The sequence below is a fragment of the Nanorana parkeri genome, unplaced genomic scaffold (genome assembly GCF_000935625.1).
Source record: "Nanorana parkeri isolate BGI_ZX_2015 unplaced genomic scaffold, ASM93562v1 scaffold1477, whole genome shotgun sequence".
Classification (NCBI taxonomy): Eukaryota; Metazoa; Chordata; class Amphibia; order Anura; family Dicroglossidae; genus Nanorana; species Nanorana parkeri.
The window spans coordinates 379,951-394,244 of record NW_017307745.1 but is presented as its reverse complement, the minus strand read 5'-3'; the positions used below and the strand labels follow the sequence as shown (position 1 = coordinate 394,244).

The 14,294-nt window shown below is 41.0% G+C and overlaps 1 protein-coding gene across 2 annotated transcripts in view; it reads left to right on the top strand.

Moving 5' to 3' along the window:
- Window positions 1-417: 417 nt before the first annotated feature.
- The window catches only part of LZTR1 (leucine zipper like transcription regulator 1), a 31,183-nt gene continuing 17,306 nt past the window's right edge, over window positions 418-14,294 (top strand). Inside the window, exons 1-13 of one of the 2 annotated variants that reach the window (XM_018570209.1) lie at window positions 418-792; window positions 2,270-2,332; window positions 3,953-4,009; window positions 4,732-4,811; window positions 5,738-5,846; window positions 6,335-6,418; window positions 7,127-7,184; window positions 7,464-7,603; window positions 8,557-8,758; window positions 10,368-10,478; window positions 11,802-11,894; window positions 12,675-12,770; window positions 13,091-13,277. In XM_018570209.1, the coding sequence (XP_018425711.1) occupies window positions 644-792; window positions 2,270-2,332; window positions 3,953-4,009; window positions 4,732-4,811; window positions 5,738-5,846; window positions 6,335-6,418; window positions 7,127-7,184; window positions 7,464-7,603; window positions 8,557-8,758; window positions 10,368-10,478; window positions 11,802-11,894; window positions 12,675-12,770; window positions 13,091-13,277 (1,429 nt within the window). In that variant the 5' untranslated portion in view covers window positions 418-643. Of the gene's footprint in view, window positions 793-2,269; window positions 2,333-3,952; window positions 4,010-4,731; window positions 4,812-5,737; window positions 5,847-6,334; window positions 6,419-7,126; window positions 7,185-7,463; window positions 7,604-8,556; window positions 8,759-10,367; window positions 10,479-11,801; window positions 11,895-12,674; window positions 12,775-13,090; window positions 13,278-14,294 lie in introns of both variants that reach the window. The other variant, XM_018570210.1, reaches the window with a different exon arrangement.

Here is a 14,294-nt window from a genome sequence, read left to right as displayed (position 1 = left end):
ACTTATGTTTTAGGTCCAGTTGTGGTGTCTTTGTTTTTTAGCTCTGCAAAATAAAGGAAATCTCTATCACTCCTGATGACAAAGGGCCCACAGAGAGGGTGAATCTTCATACTGGGGACAGAGACAGCAATACAAACCCTTCCATATTCTATCCATTGCATATCTGTAAAAAATAAGTCAAGGCAACTGGACTTGCTGTATTTTTTTTTTTTGCCTTGACTTATTTTATACAGATATACCATGACCTGGATGAATGAGAACCTTCACAGACATCTATCCATTGCAGTTTGTTTTTCAGTCACTAGATGTCGCTCTTGCACCATAATAGGTGTAGTTCAGCGATTAGACTACAGACTGGTCATTAACCATAGAGCTGTGCAGTTGGATGGATAGTCTGACGTTTCCTGTTACGTTTCCGCTTCCTTCCTGTCAGCTGAATGCAGCTCCCTGCCCTGTTTGCGGTTCTCTTCCTGATATGAACCCATCAGATGACAGTTCTGTACACGGTGCCCGTATTATGTGCCTGCCAGGCGGGCAGCCCTTAGTGGCTGGACTGACATGCTGTTCTATAGCTGGGAGCGGATAGAGCTGACACCTTATTTGTCATTTCTTCTTCTTGTAGGAGTCCAGTGTCTGTGCCCCAATGGCTTGCAAGTCTAAGGTGGCCCCCAGTGTAGATTTTGATCACAGTTGCTCTGACAGTGTTGAGTATCTGACATTGAATTTTGGGCCCTTTGAAAGTGTCCACCGCTGGAGGAGATTGCTGCCCTGCGATGAGTTTGTAGGGGCCAGGTGAGTGAGCGACCTGCATGTCTAATGCTGACCAGTCTTGTGGTCTTCTTTCACACATTGCTTTACAATCATCCAGAAACTATTGTTATGTTACACACATTTAACAGCCATGCTTCTTTTTTTTTTAATTTGAAGAAAAAAAGCAAAATATGTATCAACCTTTGCAGTGGGGCTACTTCTGTACTGCAAGGGTTAAGTGCTTGTTTTGGTCTAGGGAGAAAAATGTTACACTCACCTGAACCCCGGAGCCGGCTTGCTCCTAGACTTTTAGATCCATACTAGTGGTACATGTGTATACAAAGATAAATGCAGCATAGTGACCACATCACATTTAGGGTGCATAGTTGCTGAAACATATTTGGATGACTTCAACACTGCCGCTTTCTATGTTTGATAAATGTGGATGTCGGGGATCTCTGACACTGGTGCAAAGTCAGCATTACTACTCAGGGATGGCAGGTGTCCAGAAACTTAGAGGCAGGCTGAAATAACGTGCAGACAAATCAAGGCTGTCAGGGGGAAACAATGCCCACAGTGAAAGGTTTATTTTTCTGTTAGTATGGAAAGTTTTATTTGTTAATTAAGTACCGGTGGCCCATTTCTCCTAAGCAGTATTACATTCTCAAACTTTTTTTTTTTCAATAATGAATCCAGATCAAACAAATATCCATTGCACAGCAAAGTATTTCTTTATTTTTTTCTTAAGCACTTAACATCATGTTTCTGAGCAGCTGACTCCACCTCTCTCAGCTCTGCTTCCCTGAACTTCCTTTCCAGTACAAGATCATAAGGGAGAGAGCGGCCTCCAGCAGCTGTCCATCTACTAGACAGGAGAAGGGAGAAACAAAGAGCAGGGAGCAGGGAAGTGGTTTGCTGTGTTTTGCCTGTGTGTTTGCTTACTAGCACACACAAGGGTGTCTCCATAGGACCTGGCAAAGCAAAATGAGCTACCCTAAAACAGAATATCACGAGCAGTGCTAAGGGGACCAGCTGATTCTGCAGGAAACAAACCTTTATATATCAAGGAACAACATCCATTGTAAGTGATTTCATTAGCATTTTTAAATAGCTTAAATTCTTTTGATCAATAAATGTTCTGCAGCCTTGAAAAGCTTATTTGGCCTGTACCACCTCTGAGAGCGTCAGATGTCTCCCCAACCGCTGCTAGTTTCTTCTGCTGACCCTTGCATTGCTGTAGGACCCAGTAATGACCTGCAAGCAGATGAAGCTGCAAAAATGCACAGTGAGGGAAACGGGCACCTGGCATTCTGAGGCTGCAGCACCGGAATGGAGGGAAGGTAAAATAAATGGGTCACCGGAGAGATGGGTATACTCTGTGTTCTTTTGCAGGGAAGGGCAGGTTTAAAATCTTTAGAGATGTGATAGGTTCTCTCTAAGCGGATTTGTAAACCTTTGTACTAGACATTTGTGGATTTATGTGCATTAAAATATGCTTTTTCTATTCTTTGTTTCACAGGCGCAGTAAACACACTGTTGTAGCTTACAAAGATGCTATATATGTCTTTGGTGGCGATAATGGGTATGTAAAAATAAAGCAAACATATAGCTAAAAGTAATTTGTATTGTAGATCTACCAGTCGTCCGCATTCTTAATGTGAACATGTGGCTAGGCTACGGACATTTAAGTATTTGCATTCTTGTAACCGTAAATACGATTTTTTTTTAAACACGCCCTTCATAAGCTGTGGCACTGTAGGCACTTTGAAGAAATTAATCTTTAAAGTCACAGCAGAAGCACTGAAGCCATTCAAGTTATTTTCTTAGCAGCTCAGTTCACCATCACCTTCCAGCTTTCCAATCTGTAATGTAATCACAGAGAAGGTGCTATGTGAGGGGGAGCTGAGCATTGAGTGACCAGCAGAATTGTAGTGCTTCTGCTTTGAGGATTTAGGATAGTTTGCTTCACAGTGTCTGCAGCTACAGAGATTAGTGAGGGCTTGTTTTAAAAGAGAACTATGGCCAATCTTTTTTAGCGTTAGCTCTCTTTTGGGTCACAGGAGGACATTTAATAATTGCCCGCTGTTTGCTGGCAGACCTGAGCTGCAGCCAGGAATGATCCCAAAAATATTGTTGGGATCCACCCCACTACCTAAGTGACAGCTGGCTTTGCCACGACAAAGATGGCTGTGCCCACCCCCTCCCCTGTCTGTCCCTCCAGTCAATGCTGGTGGAAGGAGAGGGGAGCGGGGAATCCCTGCGGAGAATGGTGACTGACAGTCAGCACTCTCTGCGGGGAGAAGAACGTGAGCCGAGCAATCGGCGGTATATGATCGCTCAGTTCTCGATCTATAAGGGTGATGTGTGACAGCTTCAGTGTCACATGTCGGATCTAACTATGGGGATGAGTGCATTTCACTAATCTTATAGTTCTCCTTTAAGGCTCATTTACTGCTTGTTAAGAATATGTAAGTACCTGAATGTCCATAGCCTGATCACAGATTCATTTTAAAGCTGAACTCCAGGGTAACAGATATTGGGTTTTTGTTGCACTTCTTTATACAGTGCTTTACAGAGTGCATAGAATTTTTCATGTCAGCCTAGTTTTTTCGGGGGCAAACCCATTAGCCTACTTGTGCACTTTTGTATTGTTACAAGAACCTGCAGCACATGTAGGAACCTCATACAAATAAAAGAAGAACTTACATACTCCATGCACATAATGCCATAACTTCAATTAAGACACAAGCCCAGCTCTAAAACAAGAGCCCTGACCAGTTGGCCAGTGTGCTGTGTAAATACAGTGCCAAAGCACCTGGAGGAACCCTGTGTTAACAAAGAGAGAACATTCAACCTATACAGTAAATGTCCTAGACTGAGTCTTGGGAGGTGTGTGTGTGTGTGTGTTCGTTCAGACTTAGAAAGCACAACACCCTCCCTATGTGGCTTATCGTTTAATTTTGTCTCTGCAGTTCTTCAGCTAGAATGCTGGATGGACTGCCTGATATAGAGACACTAGAGAGAGAAAAAAAATGATCCGTTTTATAAAAATACAATCCTCAAAATATAATGTACTATGGAAAAATTTCTGGTAAATGTCACACCAATAGCTGTACTGACTGAAAACACAGTGTAGTTTCTATTTATTGCAGTATTTGTCAGAGGAGGAGAAATAAGAGATGACGTTTTTTTCTTTTGACAGGAAGAACATGTTAAATGACTTGCTGAGGTTTGATGTAAAAGACTGCTCCTGGTGCAGGTATGTGTTTTGTTCTGCCAGCAATGTGGCTACTTATCACTGCTCTGTGCCGGCTTATTATTCCTTGAACTGAATTCTAGAACTAGAACAGGTTTTGCTCAATGCAGAGGGGATAAAGAAGGGAGCAATCTACTTAACTGACATGGATAAGAAAAAATATCTTCCTTCAGACACTTAAAAGTGCAGCTGTAGTCAAATGTAAAATATAAGTTAATAGTCTACCCTGAAAAGTCAATAGATTGACTAGCTAATGGTGTTTAGTCACATATTCTCAGCATTTGATCTCTTAGCATAATATAGCCTTACAGTTATTTGTGTTTTACCTTACTAGATGTCTTTTTAAAGCGTTACAAAGAAAAGTTACAATTTTCTGTCAGGTATATATTTCTGACTTGGACCACATTTGGCAAATCTCACAAACTGTCATTGTAATGCCCATACAGAAAATAGGATTGTGGGCATTCCTGGGACAGTAAAGCACAGAGAGCAGTAAAAATATTGTCAGTTGTAACCCTTCCACTCTCTGCTAATAGGAGTGAAAATCTCCCGAGTAGGTGCACAGACAGCAGTAAAACTCTTCTAACTCTTTCCCGCTCTATCCAAAACATTTTGGCTGGAGTTTGGCTCTGAGCATGATTTTCTCCTAAAACCTTGTTCATTTTATACCTGTTAATGTAAACTTTCCTGTAACAGAAAAATATTTGTACATTCTTAAATTAAAGGGCGTTTACAACAGGAACTCCCCCAGCACCAAGATATCATCATTCAGCTGTGGTATATGGAAGCAGCATGTTCGTGTTCGGTGAGTAAAATGACAGCTTGTAATCTGAGTGTTTTAGGCTGTATTCACCTGAGTGGCTCTATATGCATGCAGGTAACTCTTCTTTACATCTGCTCCTTGCTGTACAACAATGTGGACAATAGATTAAATCTGCTCTCTCGGCAGGCTAAGGAGTTTTATTACTTGGGACTATGTTTTCTTGTTTTGACTATATGCTACCTAATAGGTTGTCTTGGTCTCTTTCTCCTCTTAAATTGTATGTATTGGGAAAATAAAAAGAACACGCAGTACATCACTGCAATACAAGCACGTTTACTCGTGTTTTAGCTTTTTAACAACACTCCAAGAGCAAAAAAATCCTTGTTGATCTGTCAGAAATCCAACCTGCTCTTAACTTCCTGTTTTGGAATGACAAATTTTAGACAGTGTTGTCTGTCCTGCCCACCTCTTGTGACACCGCGCCCCCCCCATCTAAATACCATAACAAGGAGGTGTTCCGTAGTCAAAGAGGACAAGTCCTGGCTATCCAGGTGGCTTGGCATTCTGCACCTCTGAGCATAAATGTTTAGGGCCGGTTCACACCACAGTCTGCGTTCCAGACTTTGCAGCATTTTTGCAGATTGCACTGAACCGGAACTCCGGCACTAATGTGCCCGCATTCCGGGTGCGAGTGGCGTGGTTGCTGTGCCATTGACTTCAATGCAGGGAGTCGGCCGGTGTGCGTTTCAGAGGCTGATCGCTCTGGAACACAGACTTTATAGTGTGATCCGGCCCTCAGAAATGTGTGTGACAATATACACACATCATTCTCCCAGCATGTAGTAATTAAGCTCTAGTCCTGAAATTAAACAAATTCTGTCTGATTCTATCTTAAGAACAGATTGTTTTGGCTGCATCGGCAAGTGTTGATGCATATTATTATTATCATTATTATTATATTTGTCTAGGTGGCTACACTGGGGACATCTACTCCAATTCAAATCTGAAAAACAAGAATGATTTGTTTGAGTACAAATTTGCAACTGGACTCTGGACAGAATGGAAAGTTGAAGGAAGGTTTGTGGATCTGCATTTTGAATGTCTTATGTCATGCTTTTGTAAGGAATACATATTGTGATGTATATTACACTTCTCTTCTGATTTAGTTTGCAAATTTTCATGAACGCTAATGTATTTAAAATCTGTGTAGCTGCTTCCACAGACATCGTTAGGCTGACTGATGAGTCTGACTTTTATCTAATCTCTTTTGGTACAATAAGAATGCAGCAGCATAGGGATTCTTGTACCACTTCAGTGAAGTGTTACTATAATTCTGTATAAGAAACCGAGATCTTGTACTGTGTCATTATCGGATATGTCCTTGTGAGAACAGCGATCATTTGTAAGTTAATAACCCCTCAAATCGATTTGTATACATGTAATAATTTACATAATCACATTGTTGTTCTTGTCATTTAGTCTACCAGTGATGATCATTTAGATTCTGAGTCATTTTCACACATGGAGACTTGTTTTACTTATCTGTGATGTTTCACAAATTTTAGATTACCAGTGGCCCGCTCAGCACATGGAGCTACAGTGTACAATGATAAACTCTGGATCTTTGCTGGATATGATGGAAATGCCAGGTATGCTAAAGACATTCACAGTGTTCTCTTCAGGTAGTAAATATTGCAGGTTAGAGTAAACAAACTTAGCACTGGCATGTGGGAACTGTAATTATAGCTATCTAAGTGCCTTAAAGTGTGGTTTGATAAAGAGGACAGAGATATGAAAATGGGTTGTCCACTGATTTCATCAACTTTGCTTATGCTGGTGAGTTCTTTGTTGAGAGGCCAATACAGCAAGTGCTGTGCTGTGTTTTGAACTCCTTTTTGTTACTCCTTTCTAACTGGGCATCCTCTATGTATTTCTATGAAGAATCCACTAAGGGGTAGTTGATACCAGCTGGTAGGTTTTCTATAGGAAAACATGATGCTTGGCACATGCACTTCAGACACCGGTGCTAGGTTTAGCTCACAGCAGAGCCATGGTTATAATGGTGGGACTGGTTTTGGGAAAATGTCTCCCTGCCAAGGTCAGACAGACCTAATAAGGGAATACCACTCAAAATGTAAACCTTTCAGATAAAAGGGTAAACTCATGGGACATACGGGCTGCACAAATTAAGCTGTGAGATTTGGAGTTTGTAAAATGCATAAAAACCAATTAGTTGCAAGCAGCACATACATCCACTTTGTATAGGTGCTTCACGTTGATCTACTTTGTAGAGATTTTGTATGTTCATCATGCACAAATTGTAATGATAACGGATCTGTATGTTTTCTTATAATTAGACTAAATGACATGTGGACAATCAGTTTGCAAGACCGGGATTTATCAACGTGGGAAGAGGTAATGTAAACTTTGCACCAAATAATTTGGAGGTTTGAAATGTAAAAGTTACTGGAATTTTTCCTAAGCCTAAATTCTATCATTGTATGGCCAGCTTAATATGTCTTTAGTGCAGATTGTCAGATAAGGGGGGCTGGCTAATGTTATCCTCTTTGGTAATTAGAAAAAATCCAAGTCAGCCCAGTATCTCTAACTGTGGTTGGATGCAATGTGACTTTGATTCCTCTGGGGCGTCCCTCAGATGAGTGTAACTGAAGACTTGTGATGTTTGTGTTGCAGATCGAGCAAAGTGGAGAGATCCCACCATCTTGCTGTAACTTCCCCGTGGCTGTCTGCAGGGATAAAATGTTTGTCTTTTCTGGTCAAAGTGGGGCAAAGATTACAAACAACTTATTCCAGTTTGAATTTGCAGAGAAAGTGTGAGAATCCAGTTTTTGTCTTGATACATTTTACACACTGATTGCCTGGCTATACACAAGGATCTGGAGTCAGAAAGATCAATCTTAAGTTTAGGCAGCTCATTGTTTGTTCTAACAGTGTCCTTCATACTGTAAGGCTAATTTATCATGGCGCTTCTAAATACACTGGGCAACACTTTTTCACTTTTTTTTTTCCAATAACATTCATATTTTTGGTGTTCTGTACTAAATTTGTAGGAGCTGATTTCAGATATGACCAAAATAAAAAGCCTACCACGTATAGTTTTTTTTTGTTAGAGTAACATTTACTTTTTCTCCTACTATTGTCATTCTTAAAGGTATATGCAATAATTTTAACTCGGGATGCCCCGATGTATCGGCCACCGAAAATTGCATTTTTGGCATAATGCCGAAAGTGCCATTTTCCTGCCGATGCATCGGCGCATCTGTGATTTCTTTCTGTGTCCCAGCGGGGAGGAGATAAACTGTGATAGCCGGCCGAGCGCTGCGGGAGGAGAGCGCTGTGGGCGGCTGGTGTCTCCTCCCACACCGCTCAGCCTCCTATCACAGCAGTATGTGGGTGGAGACAGGCCGCACTGTCACAGGAGGCTGAGCTCTCCTCCCTACACCGCTCGATCAGCCTCCTGTGACAGCGTGTCAGAGAGGAGAGCGAGGTACAAACACTCAGCGATCAGGGATAAAAGTATAGTTTTCATACTTCAGCTCACGGATGACTGCTATCAACAGTGATTGTTCGCAGTTCACCAACGGGATACAGACAGGAAAAAATATATGGTTACAGATAGATTTTAATGGCTTTAGATTTGAGTATCTTACATTATGTAGTGATTCATAGACTATGGACACATGAACATTATAGTAAGTCTTATAATAACACACAAATGATGATTGAAGATTTACTGTTCTGATGCATGTTATTTTTTGTGGTACAGCTGGATGCGTATTCCCACTGAACACTTACTGCGCGGTTCCCCTCCTCCCCCGCAGAGACGTTATGGGCACACAATGGTGGCTTTTGACCGCCACCTCTATGTGTTTGGGGGTGCAGCAGATAACACTTTGCCTAATGAACTGCATTGCTATGATGTGGACTCTCAGTCCTGGGAGGTGATCCAAGCCAGTCCAGATAGTGAGGTGAGATCCATTTCATTGTATGTTTTCATTTTCTTTTTTTGATCTCTTTTAATAAACTTTATCTCCTTTTTTTTAAACATCCTGAGAGTTATTGTTCCCTGTGTTTGTGCTGTATAATGGAATGATATGAAGATATATGATGAAACATTTCAATAGGTAATTAGACATTGCAGGCATTGACTTTTTCTTTCACAAGAATTGTATTGGTTGTACAATGCAAACAGCTCACAAAATGGGACCAAAAAGCTGACGCAGCAGCTGTACTGGAAAACAAGACATGTATATGCATAAACTATAGGACTTCATAATGAGTCACGTATCAAAATACCACCAAAGGGAAAAAAGAATAAAGAGCTGGTAGACTTCAAAGTGAGATCCCAGGAGATTCCTCCAGGGTTATCCATTTCCCTTTAGGCGAAAAGTGGTCTCCTAATGCCTCCAACAGTAAAAAAACCTTCAGACGGGACCAAATTCTTGGATGGTGGGTGTCCTGATAGACCATGTTCAAGTGTCGCCCACAATAACAGGTGATAGGGGGAAGGGAAGCTAGGCATTAACTTTTTCATGACCAGGGCTCATCAAATCCTAGAAGCCCTGACCAAATTTAGCTTGTTGTAAACAAATCTCTGTGACCAACTTGATCAGCTGTTATGGTTGATCCCATGATTGGAAACCATGCTTATTGGTTTGTGTTTTTTAGGTAAACTGCTAGTACTGAAGTTGAAGTTATCCCAAAATGTTTCACTTTATTTTTTTATGCACTTCTGTTGTCACTTTGCATCTCCTTGTGCAAGGCACCATGGCAGATCTAGCTGGGAGGTTTGTTTACAAACAAATCCCTTTAATCACTACGATTGGCTGTTATGGTGATCACATTATAAGGAACCATACTGAATGGTTCAGAATCACTAGCTGGAAACATTTAGCTGTCAATCACATGATCAGACAACTAGGAGCAAACACAGCTGAATACTCATAGTTCTCAACTGAGGCATTTAATTACAATTTTCTTGGCACGGGGGAACTGTACCGGATAGCGGTAATATACAGATTGTCTGGGTGTTAAATTAAGTTGAGCGCTTTCATTTCATATATCCCTTCATAGAAAAAGGATGCCCTTGTATCATCGGTTCACTATACCAGGGTATCAAGTCCTCACTCACAAAGGATGAATTCTACTAAGTCTAGTTTTAAAGCACTGCACGTAAATCCAAAACAACCAATTAGGTTTCATCCTTCGCTGATCTGAATACAGTAAACTGAAATTTGATTTGTTTAACACCTAATCTCTACTATATTCCCAGCCTGCAATAGTTCCACAAGTGTTGGCTGTCTGCAGGTCTTACACCTTGGCATATATATCATTATTATACAGTATACGAATTATAAAGTGTTTGTTTTTTCCTCTTTACTGTAATTTTTATTTCCATTTGAACTTGTGTTTTTTTTTTATTTGTATTTTTTTTATGTCTGACAAGATAATTGGTGTAAAAACTGAACTGTACCATAAAAACCATGTTTGTATATTTCATGGGATAGTTCCTATTCTTTGTATTAGGCTTTGCAGCAAGCAGGACCTTGTGATGGTTTCCCATTGTTTGTGTCGCAGTTGCCCAGTGGCCGCCTCTTTCATGCCGCAGCTGTAATTGCAGATGCTATGTACATCTTTGGTGGGACTGTGGATAATAATGTCAGGAGTGGAGAGATGTATCGCTTTCAGGTAAGAAAACGCATAACTAGGAACATTCTATTCTGTGACCTTATTGTATTCTTAAATCACAGCGCTAGCAAACTGATACTGGTCACTCTAAACCAATTGATATACGTGATCATAACAATGAAAGTGATAAATGATAGTGGGGAAAAGGTACAAGTAAATATCCACAATGTGCTCACAAACACCCTTTGTGAAAAAACAATATTTTTAATTCAATCCCAGTCTTTATATAATCTTCAAAACTTTTCTCAGCATTCCATCAGTGCTAGTGATAGTGAAATCCCAACGTGCCCCTTCAGATATGCCACTCACCAGAACCAATGTGACCTAGTATAAATATACTTCGGTCATAGCAAGCAATCCACGCTGATGTTCTCGATCAGATGGCTTCTCACCACATAGACAGAATGAATGGCATCAGTGTCTTTCAACATTTCCTCAGAAACAGGACAGTAAAGGACATCATAGCGTAAAATGATTTATTAAACAAATCATTTCAAAACTAGTGCACATTTAAAAAAGGATAAATCTGAATAAAATCTTGCACAAATTCCAAGTGAAACTCCACTCAGCAGTCCAAACAGGAGTGAAACATCGTAAAAAAGATCCCCAGATGACACTGCCTGACACGCGTTTCGTCACTTCAGGGCTTTTTCAGGAGCGAAGATCACTCTTGAAATAGTCCGGATGTGACGTATCACATGGGGACCAGTATCAGTTTGTTAGCGCTGTGATTTGAGAATACATTCACTACCTGCTTTTGAGGTCACACAGCAGCTTATGGTTTATAGGTTTACACATTATATAGAAGTCTGTGTTCATTTAGGTGTCATATTAGCGCAGCTAGGTGTCATTTTTATTCTGTGACCTTGCCTCCGTAAATGACAGTACTTTTTTGACAGAATTTAAAAGATAACTATGGCCCAACCTTTTTTTTGCCATAGTTCTCTTCAGAGTCACAGAAGGACATTTACTCCTCCTCCTGCGACCCAAAGCTCAGCATATAGCGGGGGTTGCCTGCTATATATGCTGACAGTGCAGAGCCGCCCTGCGGCTGGGAAGGATATTGTCCGGATCCACCCCACCACCTGATTGGCAGAGAGAGAGGCAGAGCCAGCTGTGCCAACCTCCTCCCCTGTCGATCCCTCCAGTTAGCGCTGGAGGAACAGAGAGGGGAGGGGGGGGGGAATCCCTGTGGGGAGCCATGACTGACAGTCACTGCTCTCTGCAGGGAGAAGATCAGGAAATGAGCAATCAGCTTTATGCAGATCTCCATGGCCAGATAAGGTATTTACAACTGTGACCCTGTTTTTTCTTGCTTTACAGTTCTCCTGTTACCCCAAGTGCACTTTACATGAGGACTATGGAAGGCTGTTTGAGAACCAACAATTTTGTGATGTGGAGTTTATTTTAGGAGAAGTAAGTTACATTTGTAAGGTATAATTGACAAGTTGAAGATTAGCAAATTGGCATTAATAGGACAGTTTTCTCTCCATGTTGTCTCCTGTATTATAGGGCAATTAGGTAAGCTGTTCTTGGGGACTGGTTGCCCAGTATTTGCGGTCAGATCGCACTTGTGGGGTCTCTGTTATGGAGAACAATGAGGTCACTACAGCATGTAACAATTTTGATCCCCAAAGGTGTCTACCACTGGTGATCACAAACCTCAGCTAAAAACAATGTTACTCCCAGCCAGGTTTTTTCATTTGGCTTATTACTCTGTAGTCCAGTTGTAGGCTCCATTTTAATTCAGTGTCCTGGGCTTGATTTGCTTAATGGAATGAAACCTAAGTCCATCGTGCTTATGTCCTTTCTTTGTCTGATTTACATTGTTTGCTTCAGTTCCTCTCAGGGCCTACAAGCCTTCTTCCCAAATTGCCCCTAGTATGTATGCCTGTTGCAGGAGTATGTAATTGTTGGTGATGCAAATGATTTCTATGTGAAGCACATTGTAACTCTATAAATTAGTAACTAAATCTTATGTCTGAAGAACTTTTACAAGCCATAAAGGTCATAGGTGAACCAATCACCTGTACCAAGGTGATGTCTTTTATTCTGAACACACAAACTGTGTAACAATTACTAACCATGTCTATGGTATATGCAGGAAATGTGATCTTTAAAGCTCAGAATCTCAGTATTGTCTTGATCTGAAAGTTTAGACTGTGCCTTAATGTCCCTTTTCTTCATTGCCACTAGAAAGAGGAGAAAGTGAGAGGACACACAGCTATTGTGACTGCTCGATGTAAATGGCTTAGGAAAAAGATTACCCAGGCAAGAGAACGGCAGAGACACGTAAGTAACATGACTACTGCTGTGTGCTGGAACAAAAAAATTTTAGCTTTTTTTTCACTAAGTAGAATCAGAAAAGTCTAAGAAAGGGTAATACAAGTGAAAAACGACATTTTACAAAAAAAAGTGCTTTGGTACTGAGCCGGTGTGCTTATATGTTACCTTGAGTTAAAAACATAAACACGGGCTGGACAATAGTGATCGTGGCTATACTATAACAAAGTAAGCAGTCATTAAGAACTGGCTGAATTGTCATATTTGTGGGGTTTTGTATGTTTCAGCATTGTAAAACATAATACTCTTCTTGTGTTTTCCCTAATCAGGAATTAAACCCAGATTCAGAGGAAGAATGTCAAAGTGAACACCAAAAACAAGAAAATGGATGTAGCAACGCAATATTGTTCCGATCTCTGCCCATGCTGGAAGTTGTCATCAGAGATGCTGAAGCGCGGCCATTTGAAGTGCTAATGCAGTTCCTGTATACGGACAAGATAAAGTACCCACGGAAAGGTTAGTAGGGCTGCCAACTGGGCATAAGATGTAGAGGGCATTTGCAGAAAATAGTTGTATCTTTTTCATCTCTCTCTCTCTACCCCAGTGGGGAACAAATGTGGAGTCAATTGACTAATATTCTGACTCTTGAGTTGGGATTTTGATTAGGGCTGTCACATTGGTCCTGTGATGGTGATGGCAAAGAGTTAAAGAAGAACTCCAGGGAAACTGATTATTAGTGGGGCTACCCCTGCACTGCAAGGGTTAAGCGGCCGTTTGTATCTAGGGGGAAGATAAGAAAAGTTATACTTACTGGATCATGTGAGCCGGCTTGCTCTTCGATCAGTCCCCCGGAGCCTCTCTCCACCTCTGTTCCAGCAGTCTAATGGCCTGTGAATCAACATGTTCTATACACTGTGTATAAAACATGAGGACGCTGAGGAACATACCATTACTGCAGAGAGGAGGAGACAGGCAGGAGGTAGCACTGTCGCAGCCGGCCATCTCGGAGGATCGGGTGAGTATAACTTTATTTTCAGTCTAGACCAAAACGAGCAGGTAACTCTTGCAGTTTGGGGGTAGCCCCACTGCATGGGTCAATAATAATATTTCCTGGAGTTCTGCTTTAACTACTTGCTGACCGGGGTGTTAAACCCCCTTCCTGTCCAGGCCATTTTTCAGTATTCAGCGTTGCAGTACTTTGACTGACATTTATTCCGTCATGCAACACTACTGAAATTAATTTTATACCATTTTTTGGGGACAGATAGAGCTTTCTTTGGGTGGTATTTAATCACCACTGGGAGTTTTAATTTTTTACTATATGAAAAATTACCGTAAATAATAAAAAAAAACTGTTTCCCCTATATTAAATTATGAAACATTTATTATTACCCTGTTTTTGGTCAAATATAAAAGACGGGGTCACGTTGGGTAAATAGACACCAACCATGTCAAGCCTTAAAATTGCGCGCACCAGTGAAACCTCAAAAAACTACAATACCCAAAATTGGCCATAGGCGACGCTTTAAAAGC